Source organism: Daphnia carinata, chromosome 7 (genome assembly GCF_022539665.2).
Source record: "Daphnia carinata strain CSIRO-1 chromosome 7, CSIRO_AGI_Dcar_HiC_V3, whole genome shotgun sequence".
Classification (NCBI taxonomy): domain Eukaryota; kingdom Metazoa; phylum Arthropoda; class Branchiopoda; order Diplostraca; family Daphniidae; genus Daphnia; species Daphnia carinata.
Window position 1 is genome coordinate 1,759,393 of NC_081337.1, and position 26,812 is coordinate 1,786,204.

General features: G+C 36.6%; 1 protein-coding gene and 2 non-coding genes across 3 annotated transcripts; 2 read left to right on the forward strand and 1 right to left on the reverse strand.

The window, feature by feature from the left end:
• Positions 1-865: 865 nt before the first annotated feature.
• LOC130701911 (uncharacterized) lies at positions 866-14,000 on the reverse strand. Its single transcript, XM_057523689.2, has 6 exons — positions 13,012-14,000; positions 4,099-4,307; positions 2,292-2,427; positions 1,471-1,604; positions 1,058-1,343; positions 866-965 (listed from the first exon to the last, which is right to left on the reverse strand). The coding sequence occupies exons 1-6, from the start codon at positions 13,058-13,060 to the stop codon at positions 892-894; spliced, it is 888 nt and encodes a 295-aa protein (XP_057379672.1). The 5' UTR covers positions 13,061-14,000; the 3' UTR covers positions 866-891.
• A 5,234-nt stretch (positions 14,001-19,234) lies between these two features.
• Trnaa-ugc (transfer RNA alanine (anticodon UGC)) lies at positions 19,235-19,306 on the forward strand. The gene has a single exon. It is a non-coding gene; the product is annotated as a tRNA-Ala (tRNA).
• A 537-nt stretch (positions 19,307-19,843) lies between these two features.
• On the forward strand, positions 19,844-19,915 carry Trnaa-ugc (transfer RNA alanine (anticodon UGC)). Its single transcript has one exon. It is a non-coding gene; the product is annotated as a tRNA-Ala (tRNA).
• The last annotated feature ends 6,897 nt before the right edge of the window (positions 19,916-26,812 follow it).

Sequence of the window (26,812 nt, forward strand, 5' to 3'; positions counted from 1 at the left end):
TTAAAAAACCCCATCCTATACTTCGTTGTTGGAAATCAGCTATTAAATTAGCCGTGCCCTTCTTTTACTTTTCTCAGCTACTTCATAAAACGAGCACTTTCAGTAGTCTTGATTTTTGGGAATGATCTTAGATTAGCCAACAGCTACTGGTGCTTTCCAAAATTCTAGCATACCATGTTTTACAACTCACTGTTGGCTAAAAATTTTGGGACACGATGTATTTTATTATTTACAAGTTACAAGTTGCGAAATGTTTGTAAAAATGTTTGAAATGAATAAAATACGATGCTCCTCAAAATCTCTGGTAGGCTACGCCTTCCTATTGCAGTCTTTTTAATGAGGATTATATTCGTTCCATTGCCAGAGGCGGCTAAAGTTGTTGTGTGAAAAAAAAAGGCTGCTTATTTTAAAAAAAAACAGGTTATTGGTAAGATCTAAGTTTGAATAACATGGAAAAGAGGAATCTTATATTTTTAGAGCTCGGATGATAATTTGAATAGATTCATTATTTTTTAAATCCGCTAATTCATTGACTTCAACACGATTGTTTCTTACTGTTATTGCATGCAAAAGTTTCGCAAGAGTTCAGCCGAAAAATACAGTTCATAGTCCTCTAGCGTCACTTTGTTTTCGAAAAGGGCTCACGCAACATGCAGGGTAGATAATTGATTTTACAATAACCTTTCATGTGCTTCAGAAATCAGAACACCCTCTTGCACGTTCTTTAAGTGAGAAAAAAGCCTACTTCCTTCACTGATGTTTGGATAATAGATTAGAAATATCAAAGAAAGTCCTAAATGTGCAATTTCACGTCGGAAGTAGAAGGAGAAAGGAGAGCTCTTGAAATGTGCGAGGTACATGAATATTGAACAACAAGCGCAGAAAATGTAATTAACTGAAACTAACAAAATAGATCAAACTCACTAATGCGAAGGACACCAAAAGGGTGGATCGTTGTAGTGGCCCTATAGAAAAAAGAAAGAAAAACAGATGAGTTTTTGTTTTTGTTTTGTTTTCAAATCTTGGCGTTGTAGGTGAACAAGAAAAAAAAATAGACCTAAAAGGTGAACAGTGAAAGCTGCGGATGCCAAAGTTGATCTGCTGTTGCTATCCAGATAAACATCAGACGAGGATGACCGCTGATGATGGACAGGGCGATCTGGTTCGGCGCTGGCTTCGTTACTCTGCCAGTAAAGCGCAGCCAATGTGGCCGTACATTTCAGTTTAAGATCACCTTTCCGGAAGTGCCGTGTTTTTATTGTAAAATGAAGACCCAGCATAGAGGTCTCCAAGCCATCAATATCTTCGGCAATAGGGAACACCTTAAGATGATGCCGCTCAGCCTGGAAAGATAAAATCATTTTATTTAAACGACGGCACACTCGAAAGGATGTAGACAAACATTTTAGCCAAAATGGGATGGCAGTGTTATGCTTTCTTAACGATATAGAAGAAAAAATAGTTAACTACCGGTTCTCCGTTGATATACCAGGTCAGGTTTGTGGCCGGTGAAGAGCGCATGGACGTACAATTCAAGTCTACTTGGTCACCCACGGAATATCGGGGTTTGCCTCCCGAGATGACTGGCCCGCGTTGAGGAAGCTCTGCGGAAAAGGAAAGATAAATCTTGAATTATCAAACAAGTGGTTTCATTCCATCTAGCTATTCCATTCAACGAAATAAAACGGCAACTGTTTTATAGGGTCATTAAATAGGGCGTTGGAAATGGTAGGGAACAGGTCGTTCATTTAGGCAACTCCCATAAAGCATTATCAACTGAAACAGAATCGGCAAAAAATTACTAGAGTATCTTAAACTCCTGTGTTAGATAATTGAGAAGTTTTGCATGGACATTGAGAAGAAGGACTATAGGAGAAAGTGGTCTCATCTGCTTGTTTTCATATGTTGGCTCAGTGTCAACTTCTATCAAAAGATCGAATATTATCTCCCAAGTCCCGCTCTGTTTGATGATATATTTTTTCAAATATTATTTTCGTACCTAGGATTCTTGAATGAAACAATCTTCATTCCTTCTCGCAAAGCGAACAAGTGAAAAGCAGACATGTAACGCTATAGCACTAACGAAGCACTTTTAAAGGAACGAAACAGCAGCAAAGAACGTTAAAAGGGAATTAGATCTACGCACAAGAAACTGAAATAGATGTAGAGTAGCAACGCAAAACGACATAGACTACAGAGGACAAAGGATGGTAATGCGCACGTACAGAAAAGAGGAGAAAAAAGAAGAGAATGCCAAAGCAATAGAAAACGAACAAAATAATGACACTTACGGACTACTGTCATGTCGGCGTGACCGGAAACCGTTTCGAAAGAGGGCGCCTCAGCCGACACCTCACAACGGAAGCGACCAGCCGTCTCGGCCGTGATCGATCGCAGCACCAATCGATTAGCATTCGATTCATCTAGCTACACAATAGAAATGTGGAATCATCAATAAGATGGCGCTCAACATCACTACGTTATTTTCAGTGTAAAGGTTTGCCATACCCTTGCTGAGCATTGCTCGTCATTTCATGAACAAAACACTTTTACAATACCAACCAATCATGTCGTTCTGAACGCAAAATACAATAAATTTTTAACCAACATTGCATAAGTTCTGCTATTCAAGTAGGTGTCACTATTTTGCTGCCGATCGGATTTTAAAAAATTACTATCAAAATATGTGTTGTGATCTCAGTACATTTATTAAATTAAATCGGTTTGATAGGGGATCCCTCTGATCTTCAAGATCATGGTCACATAACTGGTCCTGCACACAGTATGTTTCCCTTGAAGGCACCAAACTTCATTTCGTATTATAAATTAACAATTTTGCTCCTAAGAAAATTTAATTATTTGTAATGCAATAAGCCGGAAATACACTGCAGTGGTTTTAAATGAACTTAATGCTCGTGGTACCGAAACGGACACATTTTTTACTGAGCCAATAGGGGGGTATCCGGAAGGGTGCAGCAAGGCTGTACTCGCCATGTCACTCCATCAGGTATGTGGCATTCGCCGCCTATCGGATTCGAATGTACGCATGTGTGCGAGATGACAGATACGTTTGCGTGGGGGGATGGGGGGCATGTAGTGAAGTACTGTAACTCTATACTTCCGAGCTATGCAAGGGCGCCGGAGGGCTCATTGCAGGCAGCTTAAACAATAAGCCACGCAACCGACAAAAGAGCTCTGGAAATTTGAATGCCGCTGATGGTCATCGCTCTTGGTCTGTCAAGTGCTGGTCGGAAGAGTTGCCGGCTGCCATACACAGACATGAATTCGATATTGGTGGGATGTGCGTGATTCGAGATACGCGTGATTGCATGATTGAATCATATGTGCTGCACATTGACTTTGCTGGTGCTACGTGGAAGAGCGGAAATCTAGCTCGATGGCACTGAAATCATTTCCAAAGAATCCATTTCAAGAAGTAGAAAGAACCTTAACCCAAGACAGATACGTCCCAAACTGCGTTATTTTTAGATTAGTCTACGTTGAGCGTATTGTGGAATGGCATCAAAATGGAATCCTCTAAGTGAACGAAAGGATTTTGCCTAAATATAATAAATGAAATTGTCTATGTAAATTTGTTTTATGATCTTATCCGTTTCCTTGCTACAGCTGCCGCCTTTGATCTACATCCCTGCTGACATTTCTAATGGTCGTATTTTAAATAACAGGGTTGCACAAGAAAAAAGGTTACCTTCGAGCTAAAGAGCTCCAACATAAATTTCTTGCGCAAGGAATAGGCTATATCACTTGATACGTAAAAAATCATGTTGGACTGTACGTAATTAACGTAGCCTACAATACTATTATGGACACGTATACATTCAGTTGTTCAATATAAAAGCAGCTAGGCCTAAATGAGTGGGCCATATTAACTCTAGTATACTCACTGATGCTAACCATCAATGTTTTAAATAGGTAAATTTGGACCTGAGCTATTTCTGCTGATGTTTCTAACAGCATAATCCCGCGTCATGCTCGTACTGATTCCGTTTCTCTCACTTCGGGATGATTACACACATTTTGCCTTTAACAAAACACGATATTTCACGCACCAATCGGCAAGTAAGAGCCATCACTTACATCAACTTCTATTCCATTTAGACTGAAAACTGTGGCACGTGGTTCTTCAGCGGGAACGTAGCGGTAAAACTCGTCGACTCCGCGGTACCATTTCACAGCATAGAGTGAATCACCGTCCAATGAATAGATGCATTCCAGCTGAACACTGTGACCTATTAATGCCGCCAATGGGACTTTCACCTGCACAATCTTCAGAGTCAAAGCTCCGCCTGAGAAACGAAATACAAAATTGGATTTAGCAATGTGTCGTTTTCGCTTGTTATGGATGAGAAAGAAAATATGCGATCGAACCACGATTACCTCATGAATTAATCAAATAACCAATAACACATTTGGCCTTATGGGTTTTATAGCAGAACAGTATCAGATTGAAGCTGCTTGTGAAACGTTCCGTTAATTTGTTTCTGCAAATATTTTATGTTACGGTACCCTACTGGCATAGTTTGAAAACCTAATTAGCTATACCTAGGCTACAGTTCTGATACCTTACAAGCGTAATAAGGGTCTACATTTTGCAATTACTTGTGCCGGGTTCTATACAGGCATTTTCATCGCGGGCCACGGATTTGGTAAATAAATCATTAATATAGGCTAGTTTCGATAAATCTGCGTGTTCATGCTTGGACCAAACAAGAAACACGTTTTGATTTCAGACTGTTTCCACTATAAAGCAGCAGACAAAGAGCATGATTTCTTTAACTATATAAAAGAATAAACTGTAAACTAAGTTTATTCTAGTTCTTTCCCCAACTGGTGGCTCTTTGTTAAGGTGTTGAACATTCCGAAGGTTTCGGTTTTCAAAGTGTGGTAAACGTGGTCAATCAATGGATTACCAATGGTAACCTGTTACAGGGTTCACGATTGTTCTCGGAGTATATAGTATAGTCTATATACCGTCATGGGCGATTGGTTGCTGCGAACAAAGTAGGAGGAGGATGTGGGCTGATGTGAACGTGCGAACATGGTGTCATCGTTCTGTAATCTAGTAGTCTAGCAAAAAACCAGTCCACTCCATTGAAGTTTTAGTGGAAGGTTGCAGGACAAAAAAAATTATAACGTGCACGATGAGTGCGCGCTCGACATCCGTCAACTAATCTCTACTCTGTTTAGTAAATTTCAACACATTTTGTACTATACAATAGTATAGAAATGCCTATATGTATAGTGCATTGGGTGGAAACCGTCTACCCTATTTATATACCTACCCTGCCCTGTAGACGACTTCAAATGAAACCATCCGCATCTAAGCCTTCTGAAATTCTCTTCGCTGCTGGCTTGAACAGCCATTAAGGCTGTTATGACTGCGCACGAGCAATATAGAGGACGAGTGGGTAGGAGGACTTGGAGGAGGGGATCGAAGGCAAGGGTGGAATCGAGGCAGGAAATGATCCGAGAGTGATGAGAGAGGAGGGTGGAGGGAGAGCAGTCAAGCAGAATCGGGTGGATGTCGTAAATGAGTCACACGTTCTAGTGACGTCAACTTTTGAGTTTTTTTCCTATTTGTGTTTTGTCTGCCTCAGTTTGAATCAAACAAGGGCGTATCAAGAATTCCAAACATCATCCATGTATAAGCTATATATTCTAAGTTACATTATTCCAGGTGCGTATCTTTTGCACGCGAAACTCCAGCGAGTAGGCTTATTTAAACATCGGCCTAGTACATTCAACCTCTATTTGTTATCGATTTGTTTTTACTGAACGGAAAGAGACATTTTCAAAGCGACCTATTCCGACACAAAACCACACAACTACTGGGCTGAACAAATTATGGGCATAAGACGTCTAAAAGCAAAAACAGTTGGAGGTTCAAATAGGCATCACGTTTTCACGACTACGTACCGTTTATTGGTTACGGAGCGTGAAAAGAACTGAATCGCGAATTCGGGTATCCGAGTCTTAAATGAGAGCGGGAAGGCGCTGCTTTGAGTAATGAACTTCATCCTTGGCCATCAACCTGGTTGGTTTGCCTTAAATTGTAGAGCTAGCATTGTCTTTAGCTCTTGATTCCGTACTAGCCACGAATAAGCATCGTTACAATTCTTGCTTGAAGACACACTTACAAAATGAAAAATAAAAACGTATTTCTTATTTTTTTTTAGGCCTAGATTTTTTTAATGTTTTATTATTATTTTATTTTAGCTCATACAGCCTTTTATAACCTTACATTACGTGTATTATTTTGACATTGTAAAATAGTGAATAAGCACCTGAAATAGTTCGCGGAACGCTAGCTTCCGATTTCTTAAGGCCGTGTTTAGAAATTCACACGGGCATGTAAAAATCTGAAAGACCGGTGTAACGAATCTCAACTCAAAGCCACGATTTGTTTTCTTCACTTTCCCCACAGCCTTTAATCTGGCTAGTGTATAGTTAACAAACTATTTCGTATTTGCTAATGATGAGTTTCCAGTCTGATTGTGCTGTTGCGTGACTTGGGTTTTTGTCATTTGCATTTGACCAAATACATCCAATCTATTAGATGCAGACAACTGCTTGCCTGATGTCCCGACCACGACAGTGAAGCATTACCAGCAGACGTACAATCATGAGTACGTTGACCATTGATTAACGTGCTGCTAATGTTGTATAGTGGTTTGCGAACACAAAGAAATAGATGTAAATAAACCACGTGTGGTCTATGACAGTGCGTAACCGGCAAACCTCACTATACGTCTGACTCATGCTGTTAATGATCTGCTGTTTCTTCTCGCTACAATCCTTTTGTGACTAAGCTAAAATGCCAAGTGACGCAACCAGGTGCTCTTTAAAGTCTTGGTTACAGGCCTTGTGAGCAGGAAATTCGTGACGATCATCATGACTGGCAATGGATGATACATAATATCTTACTTGGAAGAAGTATAAAATTAAAATTAATTAGAAATATAGAATAAATTGAAGCTATACCTTTTCCTTATTTTCTATAAGGAAATGCGTGCACATGTAAATTGCTGTTCGCTTCTGGGGAAGTCGTTGGGCGTAGGAATTGTAATAAATGTTGAAAAAGAAAAATTCGGGTTTCTATTTTAATTTGCGATCGATATGCTTGCCACTATGTAGATCGTTTCAAATGTTCACCATTCGTTGAAAATGATTTCACGGCACGAAGTTACTTTGCATCGCTAATTAGCTCGTAACAGCTCACTTATCTTCTTGTGAATGTATAACTTTTTTAAGCTTCTCGATACAAAATACCTACCCGACTCTCGGGTTCGACGATAAACTTGCAAACTCAACTCTTTGGTCTTGAAGGAATCACCGTGATTCAAGACGTAGTCCTCAGTACTTTACTTTTACAACTAATTAATAATAATGCATTCTAGAGCCTCCAGTTCAAATTTCATTTTCTCTATAGTCTAGGTTACAATAGCTGAATTGAAAGATTGATGAAACATTATATGAATCAATGACAATTGTCTTGCGTACCGCGTAAAACCTGGAAAGCTAAACAAATAAATGCAGCTGCAATAGTATAAACATACGAAGCATGCCACCGTTTTTTCGTTTTTCAACACATATACGCTTAGCAATTTGTGAGGCATAAAGCTCCCCCCCTCCCATCCCCCCCCCCCCCAAAAAAAATAACCGATTTACAGGTGGTTTTCAATTTTTATGAAATATAAAATCATAGTCTTTAAGAAAGTGTGGTTACCATGGAAAATTAAAGTTTAAAAAAATCCGAAAGGTACATTTAGAGAAAGTTTAGCAAACTGAGCTATTCGGAAGGTCAAAGTTGTAATATTTACAGTTTCCCGAATTGAGCTCTGCTTGTAGATCTTTCAGAAGAGGTGCTCTACAGTATACATGTTCTGAATTGATTTCGATTGCAGTCAAAAGTCAACCGATGCCTCGTTCATTTAAACAAAAACCAATTGTCTGCAGATGTGGGTGCAATCTCTCGTGACGAATTTCAAAAATATACCAACAACACAAAAATGGACAGGAAAAGGGGGAAAAGCAAGCCGCTATTTGGTGTATGTAAGCAGTCCTATACATGTCTCTTTGTCCTTGTTCTCTATTCAGATATCGTTTCCTTTGTCTCTTTCCGCTTCTTTCTTTCAACGTAACGCCTGGCGCTAGCGAACCGTGTAGAGTTGGATAGGGTGGAGTGTAAAGCAGCAGTAATGTTTGAAAGAGTTTCGGTTGGCCGACGAAGTTAAGAACCAGCACATAGTCTAAATGCCCTTGAATTCAACGTTGTAAGGCAACGGCCGTGAGCAAGTTACCTGCACCAACTGCACCATCAGAAACAATTTCCAACATTTATATCATTCGAAAATAACCATGCTCATTGTCAGCATACGTTAATAACTGGATTCAGCAAGGAAAGTTTAAGAGAAAAGACATTACACTGGTTATAATATTTAATTAATTTTAATTTTACTAATAAAGCTAGTTAGCTATTGATTCATTGAAAGTGTGATGATTTCAGCACCTTTTAGCTGCATGTTCGCAGGACCATAGCTATTGCTTTTTTGCTCAGCGTTGATATTTAAAGTGTAACAAGGAATAGTAGGCTATTGTTTATTGTGCACTAAAATAGCTATATCGGATATGACAACGAAATTTAGAGGCGTCGGGAAAATGATACATGAGTTGTTAGCGGTAAATAATATTTTCCTCTATAAGATATCGAATAAAGACCATGCTATCAGAACGTAAGAAATGTATTTTCTACAGCAGAAGCCAAGGAATAACGGAGTAGACCTACAAGGAGCAGCGGGCTGGAACACTGCATCTTGCCATTTTTTATTATTTTTTATTTTATTTTATTTAATTTTGTTGTTGTTGCTGTTGCTTTTTTTTTTTTTTCCTTTTTTTTTTCATGTACGTGAACGGTAGCAGAAACATCTTACTATAGACCCCTAATATGTAGAAAAAATATTCTTATTGGCATGCCGGCGCGATAAGATGCGACTTACTAGCGAAACATGGGTTAGGCCACCGTCATGACCAGCACGCAGCCAAATACTTCCTGAGTACATATATCATTTCGATAAGCAATCCATTAGATACTTGACTTTCTGTACCAAATGTTCTATATACTTTTAATTTAAACATATTTGGATTTTGTTAAGTTTGTATGAAATATGGCCTTTAAAATTATGGTAGTATAGGTTGGCATGTGAAACCATAAAATCGTTGGTCAACGTTAACCATTATATTAGATGTCAGGAGTTTTTTTTAGAGGTAATGGTTTGCTGACAGCAAATTGAATATGGCAGCAATAACAAAACGGAGTCATAATAGTTGTATAGGGGTAATAGAACTCTGATAAATATTGCTTAATGACGGACCGCCCTTGTCATTCTTGTGTATCCTATATGGTAGGCAATAGTCAATCTATCCATAAATAAATGCACGATAAAAAAAACTTCACGGTAGTCAAAATTGCTTTATTCCTCCCAGAAGACCAAAGGCAACGGAGATATGGGAGGTGAGCCAATTTTCTAATCACTAACTGCAAGCATTTGGGAATTGAGACGTCCTGGCTTTTTTGGAGTTTTGACATGAACTGAAAATGTGATCGTTGCAACCATATAGGCCCTCTAATATACCAAAACTGAGTCGTTGCCTTTGTGAATTAGCAGTTTGAGCGACAATAACCGCTGTCCAAACAGCTGTTAAATGGCTACCGACGGGCTAATGACCTATGAAACCTTGTTACTTGTACCAAATTTATTGTGTGGGCTTGGTACGCTTTCACCATTTCACTAATTGGTACAGTCTTCTTACAGCACGCAATCATCGACCTCTGCTTAAAGGCCCTACTATGCATCCTATTGCTCTCCATTTAATATGTTCGCTCGTCGGGTTTATTCGGACGCACAGTACCACTAAAACGTAGACGGAAAATAGTTCTACATTCGATCATTAAAAAGTAAAAAAGACAAAGTATATACGGACTATAAGAAAACGTCATTGCATCTCCCACTCCTTTTTTTTCTGTTCATCTTTTGATTTGATCAAAGGTTACGTACATGAAGCTGAGTCAAACTTTCTGGCATCCCCGGTTTCACGGCTGGTGAAAAGGCCATTTGTGTTGTACTATATATGAAAAGCCATCATTTCACGGATCACACCCCTCAGATTCGGGCTTTATGCAATTGTTGAAAGTTTGACTTTCCTCGTCCAGATTTCCTTCACTATCTATACCCCCGCGTGTAAAAGTTGATTTTGACTCTGATATATCAGACATTTCAGAGAGCTAGAACAGAACAGGAAGCTGGAATTATAAACTTTGTCTGATAAGATTTCGCCTTACGTGACAAGTCCCAAGTCCCTAAAAAAAAGCCTTTTTAGTTCGACTGCTTGTTAACGATTCTCTCAGTTTTTTCCTGTTTTTCTCTTTTCGTAACAGCGCCTCTGCTAAATAAAAGAACCGCTTGTGAAATAGTTCAACGTGCCAATAGGTATCACCAACATTTGGGTAGTTGACTTGGTTGACTCAGTAAACGCGACATCGATAAAGATGCAAGTACCTTAGAGCTACTGTCAATTACATTACATTCCTTTTTCCGAAAATTGCGCATTGAAACCGAAATTGTTAACGTTCTTGAATTTTATCTTTCCGCAGAGCCTACTCCTCACTCTTACGAAAGTGCCTAGCAGAGTTCTCCTTTCTGAAGGTCGTTACGCTAAAAAGAAGGATTTCATTAAAATTTTCTTCAGAATCAGTGAAGAGTGAAACAAATGATAAGGCTGCTTTAAATGATGAATAATGTTCTTTCGCAACGATTGCGGCTTGGACCTATCTCAGTGAAGTGTGCCGGCTGAGAAAGCGAGGACGCCAGCCACCCGTGATGCGGTGGTAAAATTACACATATATATCTACAGTAGTTTGAATTTGCTTAAGAATAAACAATAATAATGAGTAATCTAATGACACTGAAGTTTCAACCATAGTTCTGCTTCACGTTATGCTTGGTTTCAAGTTTTCGACCAATCTACCAGCTTAAAAGTGCAAGCTACCACTATTAGCGTTTATAAGTATCCTTGTTTCCAAATACGGGGCAAAGTTTTATTGACAAGCCCTATTTCTTTACCAGCATAAGGCTTACACAAAAAGACTTCTACTATTTACTTTCTTTTTATAAAAATTTTCCAGCGTTCGTTTACTACGTTTGCATAACGGCAAACAGCACTTCAAATATCGATGTATGGATAACTCATTCGCACAGAACACGTTATATGTACACTTTCGGAGCAAAACATACAAGTCAATCCCCTACAGGCGCTAAAGCTTAAGGTTTTCATTTCGATGAGATGCTAGCATTCTTTTCTTGTCTCTCTTTTAGACTATAGCACACAGTAAGCTATTAAGGCGAGAAACTACGCTGTATGGCTGAAAAGATTCCTAATAAATATGTGTGTAAACGAAGTAAGACATGGTGGTAAACTGTAGGTATATTTGATTTAGAGAGATTTCCTTATAACTTTATGCCACCATATAAAATACAGGATGGAATGAAATAGTTCTTCGAATAATTGTTAACTGCAATTTTTATTCAAAATGCGCTATTAACTAGTGTTTCGTTATTAAAAATGAATGGGAATGCTGCTGGCGGATAAGTGCTTCATTTTCTTTAGGTATACGAAGGTTCCACTGCAAACACACACCAATTGCTTCTCTAGCTTAAGTGTATGCATGCTGTAAGCCTCCGATTACAAGTTTTAGTAGTCTACTCGTTAGTTATTGTATCACTGTACCTTTGGATAAGTTTAACTAAAAGAGTAGCTAATTGTCGATTTTGCCCAATACTACCCTCTGATTCCAACATACAGCCAAAATGTGACTTTGCATTTGGCAATTTTTCGAACACGTTCTTGCTCTAGAATTCTGCAGTACGATCTTATTATAATTTCAATTTGTTTATTTAAAGTTACAATCGCAAAAGTGCCTTGTTAAATAAGTCGTTTTTTATTTTTTGTGACAGTTAGACCCGTGGCTTATCAAATGCGAATTTCAATTCCTATTTCCACTCTTCCCTCCTGTAACTTTTATTAACAGCAATATTCACAAATTGGTTTGTAGTGGGGTTGAATTATTGCACTAATTATCATTTCGTCTCCTCAAAAAGATTGTAAAAATGTTGTCGAACCCCCCCCCCCCCCCTCCCTCTATACGTCTTCCAAAGATCTTTAAACCGATTTGCTATTCGTCATAAATCCTGTTCCTTGTATAAAGGTTTTCTTACCTAAAGAACTAGAACTGATCGAATACCTAAATGTCTTCCTGTCCTGTGTGGATACGACTGTATTCGGTGATGTAAATAAAAGCTACAAAGTGATGTTGACAAGCAACAATAGAAGACATTATTAGCATCTTTGATAAATATTTAAAGAAAAGCGGTCAACTAAGAGCCCGAATGGCAGAAGCTTATTAATTTTCGATTTTGTAGCAACCTTAAATTAGTCAAATGGGATTAATGGCTGATAAACGTTGGAACAAAGTGCGAAGAGAAGTTTGGGCAAGGAAGTTAAAGTAGATCAATTACGCAGACATCGCCATTTTCGGTGTGCTATTTACAAATCTGATCACAAAAATCGAGTTTGATCTTTTCGATAGTTTCAGTTTTTTTATATGGATTTCTGACCTAGTGGACCAGGGTTAATGTTTTGTGAATTGCTTAACTATCATTTAAACAATTCCCTTGTGTACAACAAATTATAAAGACTTTACAAGGGCCGGGCAAACGAACCTTTTTTTCTCCGACTGCATAACAGAAAATGAAACTGGCCATCAAGAAAAACAACAGCTGTCGTCCGTTCCTCCCGATGCTACACGCAATTCCACTCACATTAACTTTATCCATTAATTATGTTTCACACACTATACAATTCAATGCAATGACTTTTAATAAATATTTAGCCTTCGGTCAACGTTAAACCCAAGTGCAAGATTTGGCCGTTTACCTGTGAAAAACATCACTAAAATGAGATGAAGAAGTGGGAAGACTTCCATCGCCGACCGGTGTATAGCTGCGTTCAAGAAAGCTGGAACCACTGAAGGTGTCAAGGTAGTAAGACTACCAGCAGTAGAGAGGATACTAGTCCTATATCTACCCACTGTTCGAACACGTTCAGCACAAATCAATTTTTTGTTCGATTGCTTTCACGAAGACTCTAAGATACGACAACTAAATTTAGTCCCAATAGACTTACAAATTTGACTGAACGCGGAAACCACTAGCGATTTGGTTGACTCTCAAGATTGGGATTGATTGCGCTATGACATTTCTTTGCCTTACTTTCGGTATAATCGGGCCCAATGGTACAGCACTATTTCGGTACCCTTGGTTGGATCACTATACGCGGACGGAAAAAAGGGGGGGAATAATGGTCCATTGATATTCCGGTCTCTTATCCGTAGGCTTTTTGACTTGAACTCCAATCAAATCAGGCAGATTGGATTATATAGGCCAGCTAGAGACTTTGAACTAGCTTTTAAAAAGGGATCTTTCTCTCAATGTTCTTGGTTACGTGATTTAACAGAAGATATTCTCAAATTCTGCAGGTCGTTTGGGGGACTTTTATTGAATGCGTTCCTTTTTATCTATTTTTTTCCTGAATTTTTCGGTGGACTCCAGGAAGGATGCACAAACGGGTAGTAGGTCTATATGCGGTGTTCACAAATTAAATGGGCAACCGCTTAGCTGGAACATAATTCAAATGCTCAGGTACGCGTTGCGTGGGTCAGAAGATATTATCACGTTTTCGGATCGCTTTTGAAGGGGACATTCCATAACCAAATCGTTATTGAATAATTTTTAAGCGCTGGTATTCACGCATTCCTGAACTGTAACCGCGTGACGTAACTACACTCGGCACAATTTCGAGAGCAGTGCGTTTGAAAAGCTTCACTGACGGAGAATGAATCGTTGTGTTTGGAGTAGGCTACCGGCTTGTCGCCTATGCAAGAGTCAAAACTCTACTGACACTCGATTCGATGTCTCACCCACTTCCCCTTTACAGGATGTAAGGCTGGCACCCGACGCCGCAAGAGTACACTTACCGTCAAGTTGCATCGAAGAGGCGGTGATACAACCTTTATTTTTTGGGGCGCTTTTATCCTCTGTTTTTCCAGCGTCCAAAAATGTGGGCTATTCAAATGGCTAAAAGCAAGGACAATAAAATAATAATACAGAAATTAATATGCTTTGCATAATATGTGTTCTTTAAAAGTTGGTTTGTTATATACTGCTAGAAATATTCATGAAAATACCCTCAGCACCATTTGTTACTATACTTCGTTAGACTAAAAATACTAACTAGGCTATTTAGTATTTGGTTCCGCAACAAACTGATTGAAACTTATTGTCCTCTACGGGTTGTTTTTAAACGTATAGGCTACTACAGGGATACGGATTCTTTTCTCGGTGATGTTGTGTAGCAAAGAAATTTACATTTCCTTTAAAAACCCCACGACAACCTGCACAATTTATAATCAGCAATAGATTTCTCTATATCAGGTATGACGGGCGTATATAATAAAGGGGAGAGTACGGGAAATTGAAATGTGTAGCAAGTGTATTACAAATTCCAGAACTTTCTTTCTACAAAAACAAGAAATTTGAAAGAATTTAAGTGACCAGCATCGGCATGATGCATGAATTCAACTGCATTTAACTCCATTACTAAATATCCTTACATAAAATTTTTCGACAATTATATAGGTTTCACATGTTTTCTTATTAAATAAGAAAAAAGACCCGCAAAATTATCTTAATGTAGAGGATTTGGGTTGCTATTTCTTGTTTGAATTTGCATTTTCAGCGTGAACATTTTAAATTACTTGAAATAGATTTTTGAACGAGTAGCCTTTTGTTTTTATGGATTTTAAAAACGTGAAATTCATGTCTGATATTTGGTTCCATTTGGTAGTTGTATACATTGTACAACTGTATAAAGAAACCAACGAGAAGTACAAAGCATCAGTTTTTCACCACAAAAAAAAGGAAAAGAAAAAAACATTAAATTTCATTATGCTTGGTAAGAAATCTGTCGAAATGTATCAAATGCCCAATTTGGGTCCATAACAAATATCAACATGATAGAAGCGGAAAATTATGCGTGGGGTAATTTTTCCGAAGGGTGACCACTAAATAATTTTACATTTGATTTTTGGGCGTATGTTTCTGAATAAAAACGGTGATTTACTGTCTTTTTTACTAAAAATAAAACCAGAAAAAATTGCAATTTTCATCGTAATGAAAAGATGCGAGTGCTGTTCTCACCGAAAAATGTTACCCCGAAAAAAAAATAGCAACATTCCCCGTTGTAGGGGCATAAATTGGTGTTTTTTTTCAAATATAAATTACACGCTTGGCGAACGTATACAGATACATTTTTTAACATTTCCCAATACAGTTAGATTTTCACCCCTTTTTGACACTAGAATCGATTAAATAGATTTGAAAACAAGAAAATGAGAGCTGAGGCACAAAAATTGCACCAACACCTACTACTCCCCCCTACATCTCAATTATGTTTGTAAAAAGTAGGGAAGACTTGATAGATTATGACGTTCTTAAAAGTAAACTGATCACAATTGTAAAACCTTAGCTTTTACTATTCGGTATCCTTTAAACCATATGTTACTTTTAGTGCGTTGAGTTTCTTTTGACGCGAAATTCGTTTACCATTGTTTCATTTGAATTTTCTAATGAGGATTGGTGTCCCACTACCGTCTGCCAAATTGGGATGAAAAAGTAGCTACAAGCTGTCCGATGAAAAAAAAAACTGCATTTGATGATTTACACAAAGACAGGTATCATTGGCAAAATGACATGTAAATCCTCACAGCATTAAGATTTGGCTTTGCTAAAACGACGCCGATATCCAGTATGCGAAAATGAATGTTGCATAAATTGCTTGTTTCCTTCCAACCGTTGATGTCGAATTTCGTTCGCTGAACTCCCAATTCAAATGTGTTCAAGATAAATTTAGAAAACCTAAAGACAGTGGTCAATGTTTCAGTTAACTGTATAGCTTATAAAAATAAATTGTGGCTTTGCATGAAATGTGTACAATGCAACACGGAAAGAACCAAAAGAACTCCAGCTAGAGAACTACAGGCAGAGAACTTGAAAATAATAAACCAATGCAACATCCTAGGAGACAAGCCATTTATGAAGATTAATGAAATCATATTTAGTTTGTAAATAATAGAGATGTATATTTAATTTAAGGAACTTGTGGCTGATGACATTTTCTCAGGGTTTAAAATTTAATACTTTTTTGATCGATACCACGAATAAGTCGGTTGTAGTATTAAAGCTATGATGGAAGATCGATCGGTTTGTTACTGTAATATTTTGAAATTTCCAACAATTTTTCCGTTTACCTTAAAGCCGACAAAAACCATCACTAAAATTATGGACAAAGATGTATGCTATATTGGAAATCTTCCGGCGAAGAAATTTTCAAGTATGACTGCAATGACATGATGCTTAAAATCTTGGAAAGAGGATTACTTAAACATATCACAAATGCTGTTAACGCATTACAAATGATTGCAGAAAATCAAATAACAATCCTAATGTACAGAGGAACTATAATTTTAACACAGCCCATACTTATATTTTTCAAAAATATAAAGACAATTCACAATATTTATTTAAAAAATCGCTAAACTACCTGTCTGGTAAGCCATATATAATGTGCAACACCGCCATAACAGGGACATTTCCCGCTGGTTTTTATTCACGCCATGGAACATTACTTTGTTACCTATCGATCCTTTATGTGTAAGAAATGTAGTTACAAGCTGTACACGGTGACCACCAACATTTAACATCCCGTGGGCTATTTCTAACGCCTTTGCTAAGCAACAAAAAAGCAACCAATAAAAAACCTGTCAACATTGCTTTAGAAGGTGGCTATGGCAAGTTATGTGCAACACGGCGAAGGCTATATTTCGTTGTCAATCAAGAATGCCTTCCAATAAAATGCCATCTAAAAACAAGGTGACTGACAGTAGTCGATTGGTTTTTATTTATATTTTTTTTTCTTAAACTATGTTCTCGTTATATTATTCAACAACCCGCCATGGAAAAATTCAATTGTACCTTTATTTCTTACTATTAAAAAAAAAAATTTCTAACTAAAATTTTTTTGTTTCGTTGGAATTCATTGAGTAAAAAAATTAATGGTATTGCCTATGACACTACGTATGCATTTTCCTTACGTGTATAATACTAGAAATTTCGTCATTTTATGAAAACACATTAAATGCAATTGATGCAGAGAATTTATTTTGTCTCCATTCCTTGTAGGTTTGTTATCACGATAGATTATTTTAATCAAAAAATTTTATATTTCTAAAATACCGCTGAGCAAAGTAAGGTGGCATCTGGTGGGGATAGATTGCCCAACATTCGGCACATAACTGATGTGAAGACTTATTACAGTAGGAAGGTGGGTGAACTGTCCGATCAAAGATGTCCGAATAATTCAAACTTGATTCTTCTGGGGTCGTCTTCCGAACTCCGACTTCGAAGTCAAGTAAGAAACTTGATTTAAATTGGCTTAAGCCAAGTTAGTCTAAATAGAAGTCGGTCTTTAAGCTTATAATTTTCCAGAAATATATGCTCATCAAAAAATTGTACTTCACGTTTGAACACCTGACTTTTTGTTTTGTTTCGATACTAACTTTACTTGTACCATGGGCGTGCCTCGCCAAGTCACTTTCTCATGTCGTCACCAGAACATAGTCAATTACATAAATAATCCGTACACCTTAACTAAGCAATAACGAGTTTTTTCTTTCCGATCTGAGAAGTATAGTGAATTGTTAAGTATTGTAAGTAGGGGAGGTAGGGCGTGGTTGGAACACAAAACTTATTTTTGTTCCGTACGATTACAAAAATCGTCCAAGTAAACTAAAAAATATATAGATTTGTAGCTAATTATCTCAGCTACATAACCGTATTTTTTTTGGGTGGGTTCGGCAAAGATTAACATCTGCTATGCGTAAAAAACTGGAGGTACCCCAAGTTGTTTCAATTGCCAATTCTACTCGGCAATTGAAACAGGGCGTCTGGGCAATTGAAACGTGGGTTTTCCCATAAGAGAGCTCCCGATTTTATGAAGAAACTAAAATGGCGATATCTCAGAATCTGGGATACGTATTTTGATGAATTTTTTACAGTAATATAGAGAATCTTAATCTTTATTTTTTAAGATATTTTATAACTTTCTATACTAACTAAATATTTTTTAAATGAATTTTAGTAGTTTTCTGAATTAGGTTCAGAAAACCGTCAGTAATTCAAAGAACGGGTAATAGTATGGAGATCAAATTTTTATAATCGAATATTGCATGTCCAGCCTTACATCATAATTGTTGTTAATGTCCTTAATTTAATTTTTAAAATTTAATTTCTTTCGTCAACGTTGTAAATAAAAGCGCAAACATTGTGGCAGACGACAAATGCCAGCCACCCAGCAGACGAAATAAAACACAAAATAAACAATAATTGAAAAAAGAGCTCTGCTAATACGCTGCGTAGGGAACACTGTTGCCAGACTACATTAAAGGAGACGCGCATACGGAAGGGTCGCAATTGGAACAAGGTGTTCCAACTGCTCCGACCATGGGTCTTCACGGAGTTTTAATGTTTATGGGGGATAAAATTTAGCTAGGAAAAAATTAATGTTATCAATTTATAGCTTAATGAACGACGAACGATTTAAGACCTTTTTTAATGATTTTCTCCATCGTTTTAGATGTGAAAACGAAAAAATTGCCTGCGAAAAAACAAAAAATGGACAGTCAAAAAACAATTTTCAGGGATAACTCGAAAACGTTTGGAGTCTAAAGCCTCCAATTTTTTCTAAAAATGTAGAACCCTAATTCCCGTTATTTCAAATTTTTTAAACGAAATCTCTTGCATACTTTAAGTGGTAGAATTTTTGTTTCAATTGCCGCGTGTTCCAATTGAAAGTTAGATAAATATTGTCTGCATGAGTATATTATAATTAATACTAATCATGCAAACATTTTATTTAACATGAATGAAATAGCTAACCAGAAAATTTGCTTTTAATCAATTTACAAGCACTAACTAGGACGATTGAAGTTTTCAATGAAATGTGCAAAAAACATTGTAATTTTTGTAAATTATTATTAAACTGTGGGGTTGTAACTCAGTGGTAGAGTGTTCGATTTGCATGTGAAAAGTCCGGAGTTCAATCCTCCGCAACTCCAATAAAAAATAAGTTAAAGATTGATAGAGAATACGTCCAAGTTTACTCTTTAAAGAACAATATTTTGAATTATTTGGCTATATAAATGTTAGACCAATAAATGCAGCACTCAAATAAAATTAAGTGTAATTTATATCTGAAAATGATAAAATGGAATAATGCGACAAAAGAAACCAGAATAATAAAAGTTAATAAAATAAATTACCAAAAAACGTCATCATTTCAATAAGCTTGACAATTTTTTCAAGCGGTTGTAACCAATACATCAAAACAAAGATACCAATTGAAAGAAACACGACTGCAACATTATCAACGATTTTAGAAGGCTAGTAACAAATTAAAGCTATAAGTATTGTTTATATTTTTGGTATATTATAATAAATACCAAGCATGCATACATTTTATTTAAGATAAATGAAAAAGCTAACCAGAAAATTTGCTTTTAATCTATTTACAAGCACTAACTAGGACGACTGAAGTTTTTGAATGAAATGGGCAAAAAAAACGTTGTAATTTGTGTAAATTCTTTTCAAAATATGGGGTTGTAACTCAGTGGTAGAGTGTTTGCTTTGCATGCGAAAAGTCTGGAGTTCAATCCTCCGCAACTCCAAATAAGTATTTGGTGATAGCTGAAATTTGTAATTCGCGTTGTGGAAAACGAAACTTTTCAGTCCCATTTTTACAAGCTTAGAAAATATTGCAATTAGCAGATTATTCCAACAATGTTAATAAGGTTTGATAGAGACTACGTCCAAGTTGATCATTTAAAGAACAATATTTTGCATTATTTGTAGGTTACATAAATGATAGGTCCATAAGTGCAGCGCTCATATAAAATTAAGTGTAATTTTTATCTGAAAATAATGTAAATGGATAATAAAAAAAACAACCGGAGCTCTGTTGTTGAAAAAAGAAGTACAAACCCATTCTTTAAAAGCCATCTATACCTCCTAGGTAGAAAGTAAAGCAGAAACCGTCATCATCTCGGTCGCTCCTGTTTAACCATCTACCCCAATTGGATGGCAGCTCGATTGAATTTCGTCATGGAATCGCTTGCTTTCAAGAACCGTCTATATACTAAGGTTTATCTACAAGGGTCGTCCCACAAAGAGAACACAAATGAAAATCCTATCCAGAAAGAAGACGAAAAAAAATAATGGTAGACCATTTATCCCACTAACGAATTAATGGTAGACCATTTAAAAGGAAATGATAAAAACGGAGCTGCATATTTATAGGCATCTCCACAAAGAAATTTATTTAAAAGCGTTTCAAGAACTACAAGACAGGCAACAATCACACCACAAGGAAAAAAATTGCCGCACTCCGTTCCAAATGGGATGAATGAGACCAATTAATCAAAGGGACAGGAAGGGTCGAGTTAGCGCTGAGAGACAGGGATATTGAACCTCCCATCCTATTGCTCGCTTATCATCCAATCGTAAAGTTAATCATCCAACACAGACATGTCTCACGGAAACATGCTGGAGTGAAAACCACCCTTTTGCGCTCTCATAGTCCTATTTACCATCCCGTACAAGAGAGCCAAAGTAGCCCCATTTATTACTAGCCCTCTCGACTGTCCGGAAACTTTTTGCGAGTTTTCCATTCGCGGGCAAGGCCCCTTTAAATTGCAACATAGAATCGTACAACGCGTTGGACCGTTTCACAGAGTTCAGCAAAACGTTTCGGCCAAGCGGTTTAGCGTGAAGCCACCCAGAGATCCTGCCGGCCAAAAGTGCAAGGATTTGTGTACACACGGCCAAAGCGTTGCCTTTTTACTAGTGATATTTCCCCCTGCCAACCCCGAGTTCCCCATCCCGCGATGATTCAAAAATACAAACATCAGTCTAAAAATCAGTGTAAATACTTCACTCCGACGAAACGGCTACAGGTTGTGATGAAAAGTGCATCGACAGGAAAAAAAAGGTCGTACTATATTATTTCATGAATGGAAGGTAATAGTAATGAATATCTTGTTACTTCTAATATTTTACATCGGGCTTTGCTACTCTATTTCTCGCAGGAGAAATATTCAAAGACTACAAATAAAAAATCATCCTCAAACTTCAACTCTCGAAGAAGTCTAAATGCAGTGCTAAACACTAAGGTATTTAATTTGTACTATGTGACAAGATTATCTTTGAAAATTTATCAATGCCATTTGTTTCATTGTTTAGATGAGCCAATTGAGTAAGAGAACAATGCCCATATGCCGGTACTTCAGATTTCCAAGAATGAAGTTGTGTATTCCAACCACATAAGTATTTATGGATTAATTGCAACACCCTTGCTTGCATTTCAAGTTGGACCACCTTTTTGCAATGTCGTGGACAAAATATATTGATGACAATAACCAAAACGGGGTATGAGATCCTACTGCGTTACAAGTTGAGGAAATTTTATCAGGTATCCAGCCCGATGTCTGCAAAAAGCTTGACACTTTTTCCAAGTAAGTTATTAAGAACCATTCTCTTACATCTTGCATCGTAAGTAAATTTACTGCATGTAGACATCGGCTGTTAAAAATTATCTTAATAACTCTTCATAGGAACATGACTTGCATTCTGGATACCCAGTACCTACCGCTGGATCAACTAATGAAAAGAAAAAGTACGTTCGTGAGGCAAAAGAAGTTCCAAATGACATCGATGTAAGTATGTATTTAAACCAATTTTCGTGTCCATTAATTGCCCATGTCAGCCCGGCCAGCGAAAGTATATTTTGCATGCAGACTGTTATTTGTATCAAATTTCATGTTCCTTTTTGTTGCCATAGCTGTAAAAAAATCTCTGTCTCTCCAACACCTAGTTAATCAAATCCAAGAACGGAATGGCAAATAAACGTTTTCAGAAGGTGAATACAACAATTGAGGAAAATGAAAACGTTGCCAAGTTAACTGCAATAATATAGTTCTGCCACATCGTTACGAACGAAACCTATTATGTACCTAACGTTGCATGGTAAAGTAAGTATTTTACACTTATTGTCAATGTGCGGAGTAAATTATTGAAAATTCAATTTGAGGAATTTTCAGCTGACAACTCTCGTTCCTCTAAGTATAGCGGAGAATGAAATCATTGGTGGAGCACGAAGGCAAGGTAAATCTAATATTAAATTAGTGCTTTTGTAAAATTTCTTTTAAATGTTTTTATTACATTTCAAAGGTCTTAAAAGTAGTGAAACGAGCCAGCACTTGAAGTCTTTCAAAACTGCTTCGTGTCTGGTGCTGTAAAAGTGAACAGAAATCTCAATTACTGCTAAAAATAGTATTAACCGTACAATGTTTCCTATTCGGAATTCAATTCGATTGAATTTCCCTCCACCAAGAACTGCCCTGTTAAATTTCTCGCTCATGTAAACGGAATTTTTAGGATGTCATTTAATCCCGAATGCCATATGTACGTTTAAACTAGAAATGAATTTTATAATAAACGGAAAGCAGTGTATGGTTGCACAATCAAAATTTTTCCGTATTTTAGTTAAACTCCGACTATTACAACTGGTAAGTAAAGCCGTATGCTATTAAATCTAAACAAAAAAATCGAATTAATAAATTCCAATCCTTGAAAATGTTGTCTGATTCGGCGGTGGTTGGTGAAAGTTTTTTTCAATATTCTGGTTATTAAATCTCAAAATTAAATAGATTTTTGCAATCACGAGATGCATAGGCTCGCTTCGATTCCAATAAGTGCATTTTGTTTTTTTCAGTAATAGAGAAAAAAAAAATTATCAATTTAGGCTCTATCATAAGTTAAAATTTCCGAAATTTAACAGAAATGGTTAGCATTTTTTCCTTCTCAATTTCTCATTTTTATTTTTACAATTTTTTTATTTTTTCATTAATTTTTAACATATGATAGAGCCTAAATTAATAATTTATATTTTAGCCTTCATTTTAAAGAAAGGGAAAGACAGCTAAAGTTCCAAAGTTTGCGACACTCGTTGGGGGGTTATTCCTTATTAATGCTAAGCAAAAAAGCATTTATTGGAATTCTTATCATCTCAAGCATCTAGCGATATCCAAAAATTCTTTTTATTTGGACTTTTTGATAGAATTTATGAATGCTATAGATATATCAACTACCCTGAATAATAATAATTCGCTGTAAGCTGAATATCACCAGTTTGGTTATGGATTCATTCAAATTGTTCTGAATTTTCTTTTGTAAAAACGTCAATATTTCATTTCTATCTCTTTAGATAACCTGCCAACTTCATTGTTTTTTTTTAATATATACGATATATATATACAATATATATTATACGATATATAAATATATACGATATTCTTCAGATGTTTTTGAATAACAAGTGCGATGGGAACGAACATCATCTTCTGCAAGCTACAAGATGGCACTATCGCTAGGCTTCGATACAATATCATTGGACTGGCTATTCAAAACTGGATGGCAGAAAGCATTAAACATTGCACGCCTATTTCGAGCAATTTCATAACGTTACCATGTATTTCTTCATAGTTATCCTGGACAGCGTCACGATAGTCAAAGTTTTCTCTCTTTTTCACATTTTTTCGCACTACTAATTTGACACAAACGCGGATTGGCGGAGAAAAAGGCCCAACAAAAAGGCCCATACGAAAAAGGCACACACGAAAAAGGCCCACTTTTTTTCCAAATTGAAAAGTGGGCCTTTTTCTCCTTGGACTGGGCCTTTTTCTTCGCTTAATTTATATGTTCCAACATACTTTAATTTGTTTCCAAAACGTATTTCCCACCTCCTATTCCGTGGAAGTTGAAATGTACAAAGGTTGCTGAAACCGTGACCTTCTATAAGGTTTGCCGATATGAAACAAAGTTAGCGTATGTACGCTAGTTAATCTTTGATTATTTATTCGGTAGCAATCTTATTTCGGATTATGTTAGTATTTATCTATTGCTTATATCCCGTTAAATAAAGTTCACTTTTCACAATTTTTGTTTATTGAACTACTTTAGCTTCTTTAAATATAATATGAGAAATATATGTTTTTCACACTTAGCCTTGTTCTGTCCACCCTCTTTGATCATGCCCCCCCCAGCCATTAGTCCATCTCCCTTATAACTTCCCTTTGTCGATACTTATGCCATAGGTAAAGACCACTGATTTGTTGTGAATACGGAAACTGAATGAGTTCCGCGTGGCTTTTGTGGTTGCTGGGAACAAAGATATGTTAATACGAAGACTAGTTTATTATTATTAACATTTGATAAATAATTTTTATAGGAAGAACATTACAAACTTAAACTATCGTTTGAGATAAGGACAAATAAAAACTATTATAATTCAATATTGATTCTCATACCATTTATTTCCTTATCACATTTCAATTCTTTTCACGATTACAAAGAGCCCAATAAATATATTAAAATCATAACCTACTGCTATAATTATGCCAAGCGGTTACTGCTGACTGTTATCTTGGAGTGCTTTTCAGCAAAGCAATAAATAGTTCGAGCAAAACTGGAATATTCAATTTGCGTAGGAACGTCTATGAGCCACAGTTTTCTACCATGAAGGACTTTGTTTTGTGAGACTGTTATTAGTGAAGACGCTAAACCTTATAAAATGAATCTAAGATTTTTTTTCTTAAAATTTTCCAAGATCATGGAAGGCATGCCAGTGTATTTTTTTTAAAAACTATAACGACATGGCTTGCACATGAAAGAACACGAGTTTAGCTCATCCATGAGTCAGTATCAGTATTTAATATGATAAATTTTACTTTTTTAAATTTGGTTTAATCACTTTATATTCTTCCTTTTCAGTTTCCTTTTTTTTAATGTTGGCTTTTCACTTTATCTGTTGTTATTCCTTTCTCTTTTCCTTTTCTTCGATGCGTTCAGCCCAATTTTTTTTTACTTTCTGATTTGATTTATCTCGTTTCTTAATATATTTGTCAAGCAATTCCACAGTCTTCTACCTATTGCAATACAGAAAAATTAAAAGTTTCTAACATCTTACAAATGTGTTTGTCAAATTGATAGTTTACCTGCAATCCTTCAGCTATTTGAAGAGCACCATTTCATGCAAGTTTCTCTTCAATGCTTCTTGCATTCTCAACTTCAGCTGGGCCTACCAAGATTTTCACGTTTGGTTTAAGTTTTTTTCCATTTTAATCATTGCCACTTATTGATCTAAAGTGGTCTTTTTCAGAATGTGTGAGGGATTAAAAAATTCCATAAAACCAAATGTGCTGATAACTAGGCAGCCTTCACGGTGGAAAATTGGTGTTGGCATTGTACTTGCTACTCTTGGTTCAGGAATTTCTGTTTCGACAAACTCTGAAAGACCAGAGGTTGATAACACTGATGTTGCCTTGGTGGCTCGTGCAAGTTTGGCAATTCAGGACCTCTTCTTCTTATTTTTCCTTTTTAATTTGTTCTTCATTTCATCTAACTTTGATTTGGTTTTTGTCTTCTTATCAGATAAATCCAGCTTTTTCCTGAAAATCAATGGAGTAAACTGGCCGTTTTACTCAAATGTATAGGTTAACACATACCTGTGAAGTGTGTGAGTTTAGCTGTTGGACGTTCTTCCATTTCTTCAGGATTGTAAGTACGGTTCCTGGTTCCAATTTTTTGGAAAGAACTATTGTGGTCAACACCAGCTTTATTACTGTAACGAAGCCAATATACGTCTTCTTATATTCTCATGCTTCCACTTATATCTTATACCTATATTCTCTTCTGCAACATCTTTAATAAGTAATTAGTATAAACATGTCAATTGCAACACCATATATACGCAACACGGGTGACCTAGATGAACACCTGCTAGCTAGATGACGCATCCATGTGTCATCAGCATCACGCCACTTATAAAACATTTTGATTGGTGGCACGGGCGACGCCCATCATCACACCATTATCACGCCATTTTAAACATCTCTGATTGGTGGTAAATATTCGCACAGCAACTCACCAATGTGCCAATATGCAAAGTGTAATCGTGAACCCAAAATATGAAAAAGATCAGACAAGAACTTGCATCTGAGTAAGGTAGTCGCCTGAATTATTCTTGTTGCTCTTATCTTTTGGTTAATAGTATTGCGTAGTAAACTGTACTCTTTCATGTAAACTTTATTTGTTTAACTTGCTTTAATTTATATCTGTTCGAACTTAGTTATTCTTGGACAGTGCATTTGTCCTTTTCTTAAACACTTGTTCAATCTATTTGATTGTGAATTGACTTCGTGAGCGTGAGGTTATCTCGTTCGCTTCCGTGTCGATATCTTTCCGCTACCCACTCGTGTTATCACGGTAAGACTTGGTTATAATTGTCTCTCTTTCTCTCTTTAGTTTCCCTACTGTATCTTTATTTCTCTTTATGTTCTTGCTTAATGTAGTATGCTTACTCTAGAATAATAAATCCATCATTGTGGGAAATACGCCTCCGAGCTCGTTATTTCCTTTTGTCTTAATACAGTAAAGTCAGACTTCCCACAGGGCAGATGCTTTACATAATAGTGGCAGCGTTTTTCAGAGCTCTACCACAATGATGGAGG